Source organism: Bos indicus x Bos taurus, chromosome 1 (genome assembly GCF_003369695.1).
Source record: "Bos indicus x Bos taurus breed Angus x Brahman F1 hybrid chromosome 1, Bos_hybrid_MaternalHap_v2.0, whole genome shotgun sequence".
In the NCBI taxonomy this organism is placed as follows: Eukaryota; Metazoa; Chordata; class Mammalia; order Artiodactyla; family Bovidae; genus Bos; species Bos indicus x Bos taurus.
The window spans coordinates 139,228,093-139,242,534 of record NC_040076.1 but is presented as its reverse complement, the minus strand read 5'-3'; the positions used below and the strand labels follow the sequence as shown (position 1 = coordinate 139,242,534).

At 41.9% G+C, this 14,442-nt stretch overlaps 1 protein-coding gene across 3 annotated transcripts in view; it reads right to left on the bottom strand.

The window, feature by feature from the left end:
* Positions 1 to 14,442, bottom strand: part of IGSF5 (immunoglobulin superfamily member 5) — a 52,993-nt gene that overhangs the window by 16,694 nt on the left and 21,857 nt on the right. Inside the window, exon 5 of one of the 3 annotated variants that reach the window (XM_027546545.1) lies at positions 464 to 601. The exons of the other annotated variants lie outside the window; for them this stretch is intronic. Coding sequence (XP_027402346.1) covers positions 464 to 601 — 138 coding nt within the window. The remainder of the gene's footprint in view (positions 1 to 463; positions 602 to 14,442) is intronic. 3 annotated transcript variants of the gene reach the window in all.

Sequence of the window (14,442 nt, the reverse complement as noted above, 5' to 3'; positions counted from 1 at the left end):
TCTTTTGATGTGCTCAGATAGGTAGATATTATTTTAGAAAGAAAAAAAGGCATAGCATCTGAATGACACATCAAAATAGCCTTATATCCTTGCAAATAATGAAGCAGGAAATGGCAACCCACTCCAGTCTTGCCTAGAAAATTCCATGGACACGGGGACCTGGCAGGCTGCAGTCCATGGGGTCTCAAAGAGTCGGACATGACTGAGCACACACGCCTTGCAAATAAACACACAACCATCTCTTAACCTTCTCAGGGTGTGAAGATCTGTCTTCCTTGAGGGGTTGGCTCAGGCTTCCTTCCATGAGAAAGTCCTTTCCTTCTCTACTAATTTCATGCATTTCCTTTCAAGGACTCTAAAAGCCAATGTATCTTTTGAAAGAGCAGATGAGCTAATGAACTACAAATCCTTGTACCAAAAATTTAAAAACACATACAAATCTATGTGAACAAAAGTAAATTACCTTCTTTCTCTGTCCTGGAGACACAGCAGCAGAATATTATAATCAGAACAATGATCAGGATCAAAAGCAATGACAATGACACAGCAAGTAGAACTATGGCCCAGGTAGGCAATGATGTACCTGGTTTATCAATACTGTCTATAAGGTAGAAAGGAGAAAAAAATATATTTTAGTGATGCTTGCCGTTGTCAAGGGTATGTAATCACTGAATCTGCCACACCATAAATTAGAATACATTTTCCGACAATATTGTAACTATTGCATCTGCTACAGCCAGATGTCAAAGGCCAAGTTCCCTTCAGTGTGATTAAATATTCAATGTTCTACAGTATCTTCCATTACTTTCTCATCCATTTACTGCTACTAATAAATACCTGCCTAGTAACACAGTCCAAACATTCTCTGGTCAACGCCTCTAACATTCCTAAGAGGTGGATAAGCTAGGCTGTGCCACTCCCTAAGGTTGGAACAGTGGTTTCCATGCTCTGATATCATTTACTTACTCAAGAAATGCTTATTGACCAGATACATGCCCAGGAGTAGGATTGCTGGATCAAAACTCTAATTTGAAAAGCAACAGGCACCCCTTTGTTCACAGCAGCACTATCCACAATAGCTAAGACTGGAAGAAAGCTAAATGTGTATCAACAGATGAATGGGTAAAGAAGATGTACACAATGGAGTACTAGTCAACCACAAAAAAAAAGAGGAAATAATGCCACTGGCAGCAGCATGGGTGGACTTAGAGATTATCATACGAAGTGAAGTAAGCCAGAGAGAGAAAGACAAATATCATATGATATCACTTGTATGTGAAATCTCAACTACAACACAACTAAACATATTTACAAAATGGGAACAGACTGACAGCTCCAAACACAAACTTACAGTTACCAAAGGGGAAAGGGGGTGGAGGAGGGATGAATTAGGAGTTTGGGAATAGTGGATACAGACTATTACATATAGAATGAATAGACAATAAGGTTTACTATACAGTACAGGGAAATATATTCAAAATGCCCTGTGATAAACCATATACCACCTGATGTGAAGAACTGACTCATTGGAAAAGACCCTGATGCTGGGAAAGACTGAAGGCAGGAGGAGAAAGAGACGACAGAAGATGAGATGGTTGGATGGCATCACCGACTCAATGGACATGAGTTTGAGCAAGCTCTGGGAGTTGATGATGGACAGGGAAGCCTGGCGTGCTGCAGTCCATGGGGTCGCAAACAGTCGGACATGACTGAGTGACTGAACTGGACTGACCTATTCAGTGTTTCAAGTCATGCCTCATCACCGATTTATTTTCAGGAATGGAAACAACTGGTAAACTTTTGGAGTTGCTGTTATTTTATTTACATTAATGTATCCAGCAGTACTATAACATTGTAAAGGTGTTTCCCCCCAGAAAGTAATGACAATGATGATGTGATTTCCAAGTCGTTCATGGCAAAGTCATGTTCCTTAGAAAGAGTTTTGATGTACACAGCTTTAAATAGGGTTCTGAAATCATGATCATGCAAACTACATTGTGCTAATTAAGCAAGCCAGAAGTAGTAAGAAAATTTGTAATTATTCTAGAAATGTCTAGATAATTTTAAAAAGTGCAATCAAAACAAAAAGGAGAGCTGGGGAGAGAAAGAAAGAGAGAAGAAAAGCCATTTTGATCTTTCATGGCCATGCCCTAGTGGGCACTTTCCAATACATGTGGTATGGTTGTCTAAATTGAAATTTAATCTAATTTAAATTACATACAATTATATACAATTACATACTCAGCACCAGTCATACCAGCACATTTCAGGGCTCAGTTAGCCCAAATAAAGAACCTCACCTTCATCAGGGAGAGTCCAGTGGGATCACACCACCTTCCCAATCTTTCCCTGATGGCTAATAAATGCATGAAAAGACGTTCAACGTTGCTCATTATTACAGAAATGCAAATCAAAACTACAGTGAGGTATCACCTCACATTGGTCAAAATGGCCAGCATCAAAAAATCTACAAACAATAAGAGAGGGTGTGGAAAAAAGGGAACCCTCTTGCACTGTTGGTGGGAATGTAAATTGATCAGCCATTATGGAGAACAGTATGGAGATTCCTTTAAAAACTAGGAATAAAACTACCATATGACCCAACAATCCCACTTCTGGACATATACCCTGAGAAAACTATAATTGAAAAAGACACATGTACCCCAATATTCATTGCAGCACTATTTACAATAGCTAGAACATGGAAGCAACCTAGATGTCCATCGACAGATGAATGGATAAAGCAGCTGTGGTACATACATTCAATGGAATATTACTCAGCCATAAAAAGTAAAACATCTGAGTCAGCTCTATGAGGTGGGTGAACCTATAGTCTATTACAGAAGTAAGTCAGAGAGAGAAAAACAAATATCATATACTAGTACATATATATGGAATCTAGAAAGATGGTACTGATCAATCTATTTGCAGGGCAGCAATGGAGATGCAGACATAGAGAACAGATTTATGGACATAGTGGGGGAAGGAGAGGTGGCACAAATTGAAAGAGTAGCATGGAAACAAAATTTTTAAAAATTACCATATGTAAAATAGATAGTGGGTGGGAATTTGCTGTATGACACAGGGAGCTCAAACTCCATGCTCTGTAACAACCTAGAGGGGTGGGACAGGATGGGAAGTGGGAAGGAGGTTCAAAAGGGAGGAGACATATGTATGCCTATGACTGATTCATGTTGATATATGGCAGAAACCAACACAATATTGTAAAGCAATTATCCTCTAATTAAACATAAATTTAAAAAACAACTTTATAACAACATGTTTAAGTTGATCTGTTTAAATGTGAATTGCTTTTCAAGAAAGTCTGTCACTCAACTCTGGGTGCTTGGGTAGCATCTCAGTGTAAATGTGTGCTATTTTATTAGATACCAGTCATTAGAAAAATATTAAAACAAGAGACTTTCTATGAAGAAAAATAGGATTTGCTTGTAAATCAATGGTCTCCCCACACTTTGGAACCAGAGACTATAGCTGAAAAATGTCTCTTGGATTTTCTTACTTAGAGTTTTCCTTGAAATCATAGTTTAAAAGTTAAAGGCTCAGAATAAGTTGCATGAATGGTTATAGATGATCACTAATGCTTTGATGAGAAGGCAATGGCAACCCACTCCAGTACTCTTGCCTGGAGCATCCCATGGATGGAGGAGCCTGGTGGGCTATAGTCCATGGGGTTGCTAGGAGTTGGACACAACTGAGCAACTTCACTTTCACTTTTCACTTTCATGCATTGGAGAAGGAAATGGCAACCCACTCCAGTGTTCTTGCCTGGAGAATCCCAGGGACGGGGGAGCCTGGTGGGCTGCCGTCCCTAGGGTCGCACAGAGTTGGACATGACTGAAGCGACTTAGCACCAGCAGCAGCAATACTTTGGTGTTGACCTCTGGGTGCTGACCTCTGGATGGGCAATGATCCCACTGCAGAATAATCCACAGACTTATCTCAAAACAAGCGCTGAAATCCAGAGAACTCTGAATTTTGAAGAACTATATAATATAAAAAGATATTTTCCATTTGTCCTTCATGCAAAGCTTCTCTGCATTACCTATGATGGCCTTTTTATATTTCTTTCTTTTTTAAACATCTCATATTCAATGCCACCTTAAATGTCTGTGAAACTGGCCACTATAAGGTCCATTCTTCCTATACTTCTCCTTCTATCTAAACTAAATTGTTCCCACAAAGACTGCATCTTATTCTGCTTATACCCCAGGCAACAGGCATATTAAAATTGGGCATGTTGAACCAATGAATCAATCGATGGATGGATAGATGAAGAGACTGTTTCCTTCTGACTCTGCACGGAGAAGAGAAATCTGTATACTACACTGTCAGCTGCAGCTGAGCCAGAACTGGGACTCACCTTTCTCCTCATATTGAGATGCTTGGACAAGGATTACAGGACTTTAGAAAAGTCAAAACTAATATGTATCTCCACATCAGCCACCATTCTTCTGAGGTAAGCTAGGACAGATAGAGGTAAAAAGAGATTTACCCCCCCAAAAAAATGAAGGGGGAGGTAACAGAATTATCACTCCCCATATCATCCTCCCTAGCCCCATAAATGGAGCTTTAAAACAAGTCAGTCCTTAAATTGGGAGTTTCAGATTAACATATCAGTCAGTCAGTTCAGTCACTCAGTCATGTCGACTTTTTGCAATCCCATGGACGGCAGCATGCCAGACTTCCCTGTCCATCACCAACTCTCGGAGTTTACTCAAACTCATGCCCATTAAGTTGGTGATACCATCTAGCCATCTCAACCTCTGTCATCCCCTTTTCCTCCTGCCTTCAATCTTTCCCAGAATCAGCATCTTTTCAAATGAGTCAGCTCTTCAGATCAGGTGGCCAAAGTATTGGAGTTTCAGTTTCAATATCAGTCCTTCCAATGAATATTCAGGACTGATCTCCTTTAGGATGGACTGGTTGGATCTCCTTGTAGTCCAAGGGACTCTCAAGAGTCTTCTCCAACACCACAGTTCAGAAGCATCAATTCTTTGGTGCTCAGCCTTCTTCACAGTCCAACTCTCACATCCATACATGACCACTGGAAAAACCATAGCCTTGACTAGACGGACCTTTGTTGGCAAAGTAATGTCTCTGCTTTTGAATATGCTATCTAGGTTGGTCATAACTTTCCTTCCAAAGAGCAAGCGTCTTTTAGTTTCATGGATGCAATCACCATCTACAATGATTTTGGAGCCCCAAAAAATAATCTGAAACTGTTTCTACTGTTTCCCCATCTATTTGTCATGAAGTGATGGGACTGGATGCCATGATCTTAGTTTTCTGAATATTGAGCTTTAAGCCAACTTTTCACTCTCCTCTTTCACTTTCATCAAGAGGCTCTTTAGTTCTTCACTTTCTGCCATAAGGGTGGTGTCATCTGCATATCTGAGGTTACTGATATTTCTCCTGTCAGTCTTGATTCCAGCTTGTGCTTCTTCCAGCCCAATGTTTCTCATGATGTACTCTGCATATAAGTTAAATAAGCAGGGTGACAGCCTTGACGTACTCCTTTTCCTATTTGGTACCAGTCTGTTGTTCCATGTCCAGTTCTAACTGTTGCTTCCTGACCTGTATGCAGATTTCTCAAGAGGCAGGTCAGGTGGTCTGGTATTCCCACCTCTTTCAGAATTTTCCAGTTTGTTGTGATCCACACAGTCAAAGGCTTTGGCATAGTCAATAAAGAAGAAATAGATGTTTTTCTGGAACTCTCTTGCTTTTTCCATGATCCAGTGGATGCTGGACTAATTTGGTCTCTGGTTCCTCTGCCTTTTCTAAAACCAGCTTGAACATCTGAAAGTTCATGGTTCATGTATTGTTGAAGCTTGGCTTGCAGAATTTTGAGCATTACTTTACCAGCGTGTGAGATGAGTGCAGTTGTGCAGTAGTTTGAGCATTCTTTGGCATTGCCTTTCTTTGGGATTGGAATAAAAACTGACTTTTTCCAGTCCTGTGGCCACTGCTGAGTTTTCCAAATTTGCTGGTATATTGAGTGCAGCACTTTCACAGCATCATCTTTCAGGATTTAAAATAGCTCAACTGGAATTCCATCACCTCCACTAGCTTTGTTCATAGTGATGCTTCCTAAGGCCCACTTCACTTCACATTTCAGGATGTCTGGTTCTTGGTGAGTGATCACATCATCGTAATTATTGGGGTAGTGAAGATCTTTTATGTACAGTTCTTCTGTGTATTCTTGCCATCTCTTCTTAATATCTTCTGCTTCTGTTAGGTCCATACCATTTCTGTCTTGTATTGAACCCCTCTTTGCATGAAATGTTCCCTTGGTATCTCTAATTTTCTTGAAGAGATCTCTAGTCTTTCCCATTCCATTGTTTTCCTCTATTTCTTTGCACTGCACCACTGAGGAAGACTTTCTTATCTCTCCTCGCTATTCTGCATTCAAATGGGTATATCTATATTTAAATAGATAAACAACAAGGACCTACAGTATAGCACAGGAAACTATACTCAATATTTTATGATTTAGGGAAGATAATCTGTAAAAGAATATATACCTGGATCACTGTGCTGTATACCTGAAACTAACACAGCATTGTAAATCATCTACACTTCAACTTAAAAAAATAAAAATGAGATAAAATACAGTATATGGTCAAAAAACAAACCAGTCCCTTAACATCAGTCACATGCAGAGAGTAACATGACTCATCCCCTTGCTCCACAGAAAGCAGACTCCCAAGCATCACCTGAAATGCTTGCTGTGCTCATGGATTCAGAGCCAGCTCCCTCGATGCCAAGTCAGGGGTACCCCAGGTGATTCTGAGGCAGGTGGTTGGTGATCCACACTTTGAGAATCCCTGAGTGCAGTCAAGATATAAATACTGCCCAAGCAAACTGCCACATTCCAGGGAACCCCTATATTCTCCCTCCCACTGATATGATGACAAAATTATTAAACCCAGAACTGCTTTAGGATCTTCACACTCTGTCCACTCTTCAGAAGCCTTGTGACTTAGAGAGCTTCGGGTTCCATGTCAATAGAACAATCAAATTTCATGGTCACCGTGTGTCTATGCTCCCTTTAATCTTGGGCTCACACGTTAGTAACAATTCTCAGCCCACCAGGCTGTTCAGAAACTCAAGAGGCACGGGTCAAAGTGCCAAACACTGTGAGGTCCAGCGCGTGTGTTCCAGATTGCAGTGCTCATCTTAAATTCGGTCTGATGAACTCTTTTTACAAACTGAAGTTTGAAAAAAATAGAAGCTTTTATAAGAAGGGAGCCAGCGTAGGTGGGTCTGGTTCAAGATTCAAGAGAAAGGCATGAAATCCTTACTGGAAAAGTCAACACACTGTTGACTTACTCAAACGCTCTATCGGGGCGTTTCCTTTGCTGCTGGAAAAAATTCTCAGCATGCCAACTTGGGTCAGCTGTTTCTTAGCATGACAATCTTCCCCCTAATCTGGTACAGCAAGATAACCCTAGGGAGGGCCTATTTGAAGGAAGGGAGGCCACCTCACTGGCATGGGAGACAGAACCAAGAAAGAGAGAAGGTGATATTGCACCCTGCCTGCCTCTCGTGTCCCTTAGTTTAACCACCAACTTCAAAAGAGGGATGCCTGCACTCACCTAAAAGCCCCAGGCTCTCATCAACATGGCAACTTACATCAGGAACCACACAGCTCAGATTTTTGCTTCCTATTGGCTGTGACCTCGCTACACTGGGGGTCAAACCTCCCACAGAGTTTCCCACCTAAGAAAGATTTATGCCCTCTCTCTGCTCCAGGGGAACCCCAAGAAAAGCATGGGGTGTGTGTTTTAAACAGATATAATTTAGGATTGGAGCCACAGAGAGGAAACTTCCTTCAGTTCAGTTCAGTCGCTCAGTCATGTCCAACTCTTTGCGACCCCATGGACTGCAGCATACCAGGCCTCCTTGTCCATCACCAACTCCTGGAGCTTCTGCAAAGTCATGTTTATCGAGTCAGTGATGCCATCCAACCATCTCATCTTCTGTCAGCCCCTTCTTCTCCCGCCTTCAATTTTTCCCAGTATCAGGGTCTTTTCTAGTGAGTCAGTTCTTTGCATCAGGTGGCCAAAGGATTGGAGTTTCGGCTTCAGCATCAGTCCTTCCAGTGAATATTCAGGACTGATTTCCTTTAGGATGGACTGGTTGGATCTCCTTGCAGTCCAAGGGATTCTCAAGAGTCTTCTCCAACACCACAGTTTAAAAATATCAATTCTTCAGTGCTCAGCTTTCTTTATAGTCCAACTCTCACATCCATACATGACCACTGGAAAAACCATAGCCTTGACTAGACGGACCTTTGTTGGCAAAGTAATGTCTCTGCTTTTTAATATGCTGTCTAGGTTAATCATAGCTCTCCTTCCTTACTTTAATAATAACTTTTAATTGATATCACAGTATGTATATATATATATATGTACACACATGCATATATATCACAGGTATCTATGTTTAGCATGAGGCTAAGTTTTAAATGAGCAAGGCTTCCCTGGTGACTCAGTGGTAAAGAATCCACCTGCCAATGCAGGAGAGAACGGTTCAATCCCTGGGTCAGGAAGACCCCTGGAGAAGGAAATGGCAACCCACTCCAGTATTCTTGCCTGGAAAATTGGATGGACAGAGGAGCCTGGCCAGCTACAGTCCACTGGGGTCTCAAAAGAGTCAGACACTGCTGAGCAACTAAACAACAACAATTTTTAAATGAGCACATTTACAGTGGGTTGAAAGAAAGAGAAACAATAGTCCTACATTGATAAAATGAAAATCATGACAGTGAACAGAAAACACAATCTTGGAATGATCTCATCCATTACCCAACCCCTTCATCGTGCAAATAAGACACTCAGGATAAAGCTCCATTAAAGGTTAGCCAAGGGTGCTCAGAGCAGGGAAGCCCCAGAGTCGCTGACTCTTTATTCTGCCACGTTGGGTCTCTAATCTGGAAAATTCCTGCCTGGAAAGTTGCAGCCCAGGTCCTATAAGAATTAGGGACTCTCAGTGGACACCAGTCCCTGATTTGTGTCTTAGCAAAGGGTGTGGGCACAATGATTCAAGATGGAAAGCAGATTTGCAGGTACAGATGGATATACTATGGGCCTCTCTGGTGGCTCAGGTGATAAAGGATCTGCCTGAAATGGAGGAGACCCAGGTTCGATCCCTGGGTATATACCTGTTACCTGTTACCCACAAACAGTGACTAAGTAAGGTTACCTCCAAGTTCAACACCACCTGCCTTCCTCCCTACATTCCTTCCCATAACTGCCTGCACGCAAGGACTGCAAGACTGAATTTACAGTGTGACTTTAATCTCAGATCCGAGATTGTCCTTTTCCCATCTGTGAAGAAAAGGAAAATAGATCCCAGGTGCTCTCACAGAAGTGCTCAGAGTTTTAAAAGGGCACATAGACTTTCTCAAAACCAGCAGGATGACTGCAAAATGTCACCACCAGAATGTGCAAAATATGCTCCTATGTGGACCAGAAAGGACATGGGAGATCACTGAAGCCACAAATAAATGAGAGCCGTGGCTCACTCTCCTGTCCTGTAGGCTCTGGTGCAGGCACCGGGTGTTTTAACCCACTTACTTCTCATACCAATAACCACCCTAGACGGTAGGGATTATTATTATCTGTTTCACAGATGAGAAAACTGAGGCTCAGAGAGGTTAAGTCACCTGCCTAATGCCACACTGTGAGTAAGAAGGCAAGCTGGGAATTGAGTCCACGCTGTCTGGCATCAAGCTGTGAAGAGTAGCATCTGATGAGGCTGGGCTGGGAGGCTGAGCCTTAGAAAGTTTCCATTTCAGTAGCTCCTAATCCTGCTTGCTCAGTAATTTGGGAGCTTTTTAAAATAATAATAATAATAAATGCTGGCTTCCAGACTACACAGACTGAGACAGAACTCTGGGGTGGGGCCTGAGAATCAGCATAAGTGTTAAAGCTCCCTTAACAAGCAGCCGAGGAGGGGAAATGCATATCCTATTCTCTTCCCTGCCCCTCATTTTACCCACAAGAAAACTATGCCACGAAGACATAGGACTCGCCCAATGTCATGCAACTAGTGCCCAAACTCCAACAAGGACGGTCACACCCACCACTCTTGTCTGCTCTCAAAAGGACCATGTCCCACAGAACTCAGATCTCACCAGGAATTACCAGTCTACAAGGCAATCGTGTGTCCTAAAACTATGGCTTCACTTGTTCAGTCTACAGCCTGAACACTTGTAAGTTTGCAGAGAAAATGACCCAGATGGTCAGACAGAGGGTTGAGGGAGCTTGGCCCAAGGCAGGAGTGAGGGGGGTTTTCACCTTCTCGCTGTCTCTATGTCTGCGATCTTAAAGTCTGTATTACCTCTATAATCAAGAAAATCAATTTAAAAAGACACCAGCATGCGCCTTTCAATACACTTTTCTTTATAGAATCAATAAGTACTTCATGCAACCTTTTGGCTTAAACTCATCAAGCTTCCTAAGCTGTCAATGTCACTTTCCTCAAGGGCTCAAAAGGATTACCCCCAAATGAACACAAACTCCTTGCACTTTTAGGAAATGGGTGGCAGAACTGATGCTTTTATCTGATTCCTGAGGAAGCTTGAACAAGCACAGCCTCATGCACTCTCGGCTCTTCATAAACGTGGCTTGGCTTCCAGAAGCCAACTCCCCTAGCCCAGGTGGTAACGAGGTCTTCAGCTACTAAAACTTGCATAAAACACACAACACACCACCAGCCACCAGCTGCTCTCGATCTTGATGAATAATTTAGAAACAAATTACCCATCTCCAGATGAGTCCAATAAAATGGGTCTCATTGCAACATACACATCACGCTCTCCTCTGTGAAGCTGTTGGATCTCCAGATGCCATAATTAAGCTGCTCACTTCACTGGTGCCGGGCTAAGAAGAATTCAGCCGAGTTAAACCCTATCAAGGGAAAGTGAATGCCCCTCCCCTTTCCCTACAAAAGACAAACTTTGAGAAGCCAAAAGATTCAAAGCCTATGTTAGTTGGATCTGGAACACCTTCAGTCACACCAAACAATGAGACTGTCACTTCAGCAAACGCAGTTTAAATTCTGCGGGCCCCTTTGTAGTGCCTGATCACCTTCAGCAGGATATAGAAGAATTTGAAGCTCTGTATGAACAGCATAGTAATGAGTATGTTGTCCGTAATAAGAAGCTGTGGGACATAAACCCAAAACAGAAATGTTCAACTCTATACGAGTAAGTGTCTTAACATTCCAACTGTTACATTGAGGCTGTCAGTAAAAGATCTTAAGTTGTTTTAAAAAAAAAAGACAAACTTTGCAGACAAGCTCATCTCCAGATCCATTTCTCCAAGGCATCATTAGTCAGACCAGAGCTCTTTGTTGCATTATTGCCTTAATAAAGTGTGTGGTTTGAACAGTTTCGTACCATTTGGTGCTAATAGAACTTTTTTTTCAATCTTCCCTTTCAAACCCTGGACCATACTTTGTCACATTTAAACTGCCTGAAAGCAAGCTGGGTTGGCTCCTTGGAGAGATGGTCAATTCCAGGCCAGAACAGGGGTAATGCAAAGAAAATTTGGAACATTTTAATGAGCCAAGTGCTCAGAAACTAAGAGGGACACGTCAGGACACCAGAGCCAGCTGGAAAGGATTCCCCCTGGTCAAAATTGGAATATCAAAACGGATAGTGATGGGAGTAAATTACAATGTATTGGATAAAAATGAGTCCACACCAAACTGTAAGAAAAAAAAAAAGAAGAAGAAGAAGAAAGAAAAGGAAGAAAGAGACAGCGATGTCTCTTCTTTGCAGAAGAATGTGTGTGCTCATTTGTTCAGTCACGTCCAATTCTTTGTGACTCCCTGGACTGTAGCCTGCCAGGCTCCTTGTCCACAGGATTATCCAGGCACGATTACTGGAGTGGGTTGCTGTTTCCTACTGCAGGGGATCTTCCCAACTCAGGGATGGAACCCGTCTCTTATGTCTCCTGCACTGGCAGGAAGATTCTTTATCACTGTGTCACCTAAGAAACCCATTACAGAAAAATGACAACTAAAAAATATAGAAAAATGGTGGAACCAGAAAATCATTCTTTTACAACCACCAAAGAAATAACTGATTTGGGCAATGACTTATTCATGAATGCAAATATTATTAGGTGAAAGACTGTCAAGAAACAGATATTCACACAGTACTTGTAGATTACATATTAATTATAAAAGCTAAAATGTACCTTTACAATAAAGAAATCTAGGGGATGGTGCTTTAATCAGATGATCAAACTTATTACCAGTAATCAATAAAACTGGCATCATGCGCCCACATGACATTACTCATAACTTGGCAAAAATATTTGACCTTCATCAAGAATGTTGGGAAAACTGAGACAAATCCATATTGAAGGGCTTCTTGCGATAAAGGTCTGGATCCTTCAAAGATGTTTTTATTAGAAAAGACAAAAAAGGTGGGAGTACCACTGGATATTAAAGGAGACCGAAGAAGACATGACAACCAAAGGTAACACATGGTCTTTAGCTGGATACTGGCTTGGGGGGAGAAACATCTAGAAAGGACAATGGGAGAAATTTGAATATGAACTGAATATTGTATAATAGTATTGTATCAATGTTAAAGTTCCTGACTTGCAAGAACATTGGAGTTAATTAGAATGGCCTTGTTCTTATGATACATATCCTGGGGTATTTAGGGGTAAAGTGTCATAAACCTCCAAGCAAATCTTAAATGGGAAAGAAGGAAAGAAGGGAAGGAAGGAAGGAAAGAGAGAGAGGAAAAAAAATTGTAAAAATAGGGAGGGAAGGATGGACAGAAGACAGGGAGGGGGAAGACAAGGAGGGAGGGAGGGAAAGAAAAGATGAGAGAGAGAAGCAAACGTGAGAAGGTGTTCACATCTGTTGTGTCTAAGTGAAGATACATTGGTACTCCTTGTACTATTCTTGCAACTCTTCTAAAGGTTTTTAATTGTCCAAACTAGTAAGGAAAGCAAGTTAGGTTTGAATTCTAGCTTCCTCTTCATATACATATATAGTCTTAGTAGGAAATAAACTAAATTCTTTGGAGTCTCATAAGCTGAAATAAGTTAACCCTGACTTAAAAAAAAAAAAAAAAACCCACAGATCTCTGTGATCTTTACCATCAAAAAGACAGATATTCACAGAAGCAGGTCAAAGCTCTGGCAGTCCTGAGCTCCCATTTCTGTTGGCAATCACCAGCTGGAGCTGGTCCACCTGCTCTGTGTGGATAGGGCATGCTGTCTGATTCCTAACAAGCCCCTACGATCTGTCTCCTACCTGACACGTGTATTCACCCATGCTTTCATTTTTGTCGTCTGCCTGGTCTCTGGGGGTGTCTGAGTTGGAGAAAAGGGCCAAACATCAAGAGCGTGGGCTTGTGCTGGTACTACACTGGGGATGATCACCTGCAGTATAAAGTTCAGGGTAACAGGATCCAAACACATTAGGCTCTAAATGGCTTTTTACAGGTTCACAGAGACATCATCTGTTGTGCAGTGAATTGTCTCTCCCCAAGCTTCCCCGGTGGCACTAGTGGTAAAGAACCCACCTGCCAATGCAGGAGACATAAGAGACCTGGTTTCAGTCCCTGGGTCAGGAAGATCCCCTGGAGGAGGGCATGGTAACCCATTCCAGTATTTTCGCCTGGAGAATCCCATGGACAGAGAAGAGAGCTACAGTTCAAAGGGCTGCAAAGAGTTGAAAAGGACTGAAGTGACTTAGCATGCACACATGCAAAATTCATTTGTTAAAGTCCTATATTCTAGAGCCTCAGAATGTGACCTTGTTTGGAAACAGTATTGTTGAAGATGGAATTTAGTTAAGATGAGGTCATCTTAACATCACTGGATAGAGTGGCCCCTTATCCAATATGACTGGTGTCTTTATTTTTTTTTTTTTTTAAAAAGGAAGTGGGTGGAGTTTGGACACAGCCACACACATAGGGAGAACATCATGTGAAGACGAAGGCAGAGATCAGTGGCAGTGTCCATAAGCCAAGGGACACCACAGATGGCCAGCAAGCCACCAGAAGCTGTGTTACAGGGAAGAACCAATTACAGCTTCATTTGGATCTGTTTCTTTAACCTTTGCTTCCTGCTGCTTTTGTTCACTGAAAGGATACTGCCCATACAAAGTGGCTTGCCTCAGAAAACCCTGCCCCTCTACCTGAATGTTAAACCAAAATGCCTTTGTTCAGGCCCCTGTCCACATGTGGGTGGCAGGATGAAAGAAATAAATGCATCCCCTGCCTGAGGATTGCCATTCTAGGAGATATTTACAAGATTAATGGCCTCTTTATACTTTGTTTCCTCACCCAACCCCCTATCTCTGTTCTGTAAAAGAACCTGACATCCAAACCCCAATAAGATGGTTATTTTGAGGCATTAGTCTGCCACCTTCTCAGTCAGCTGACTT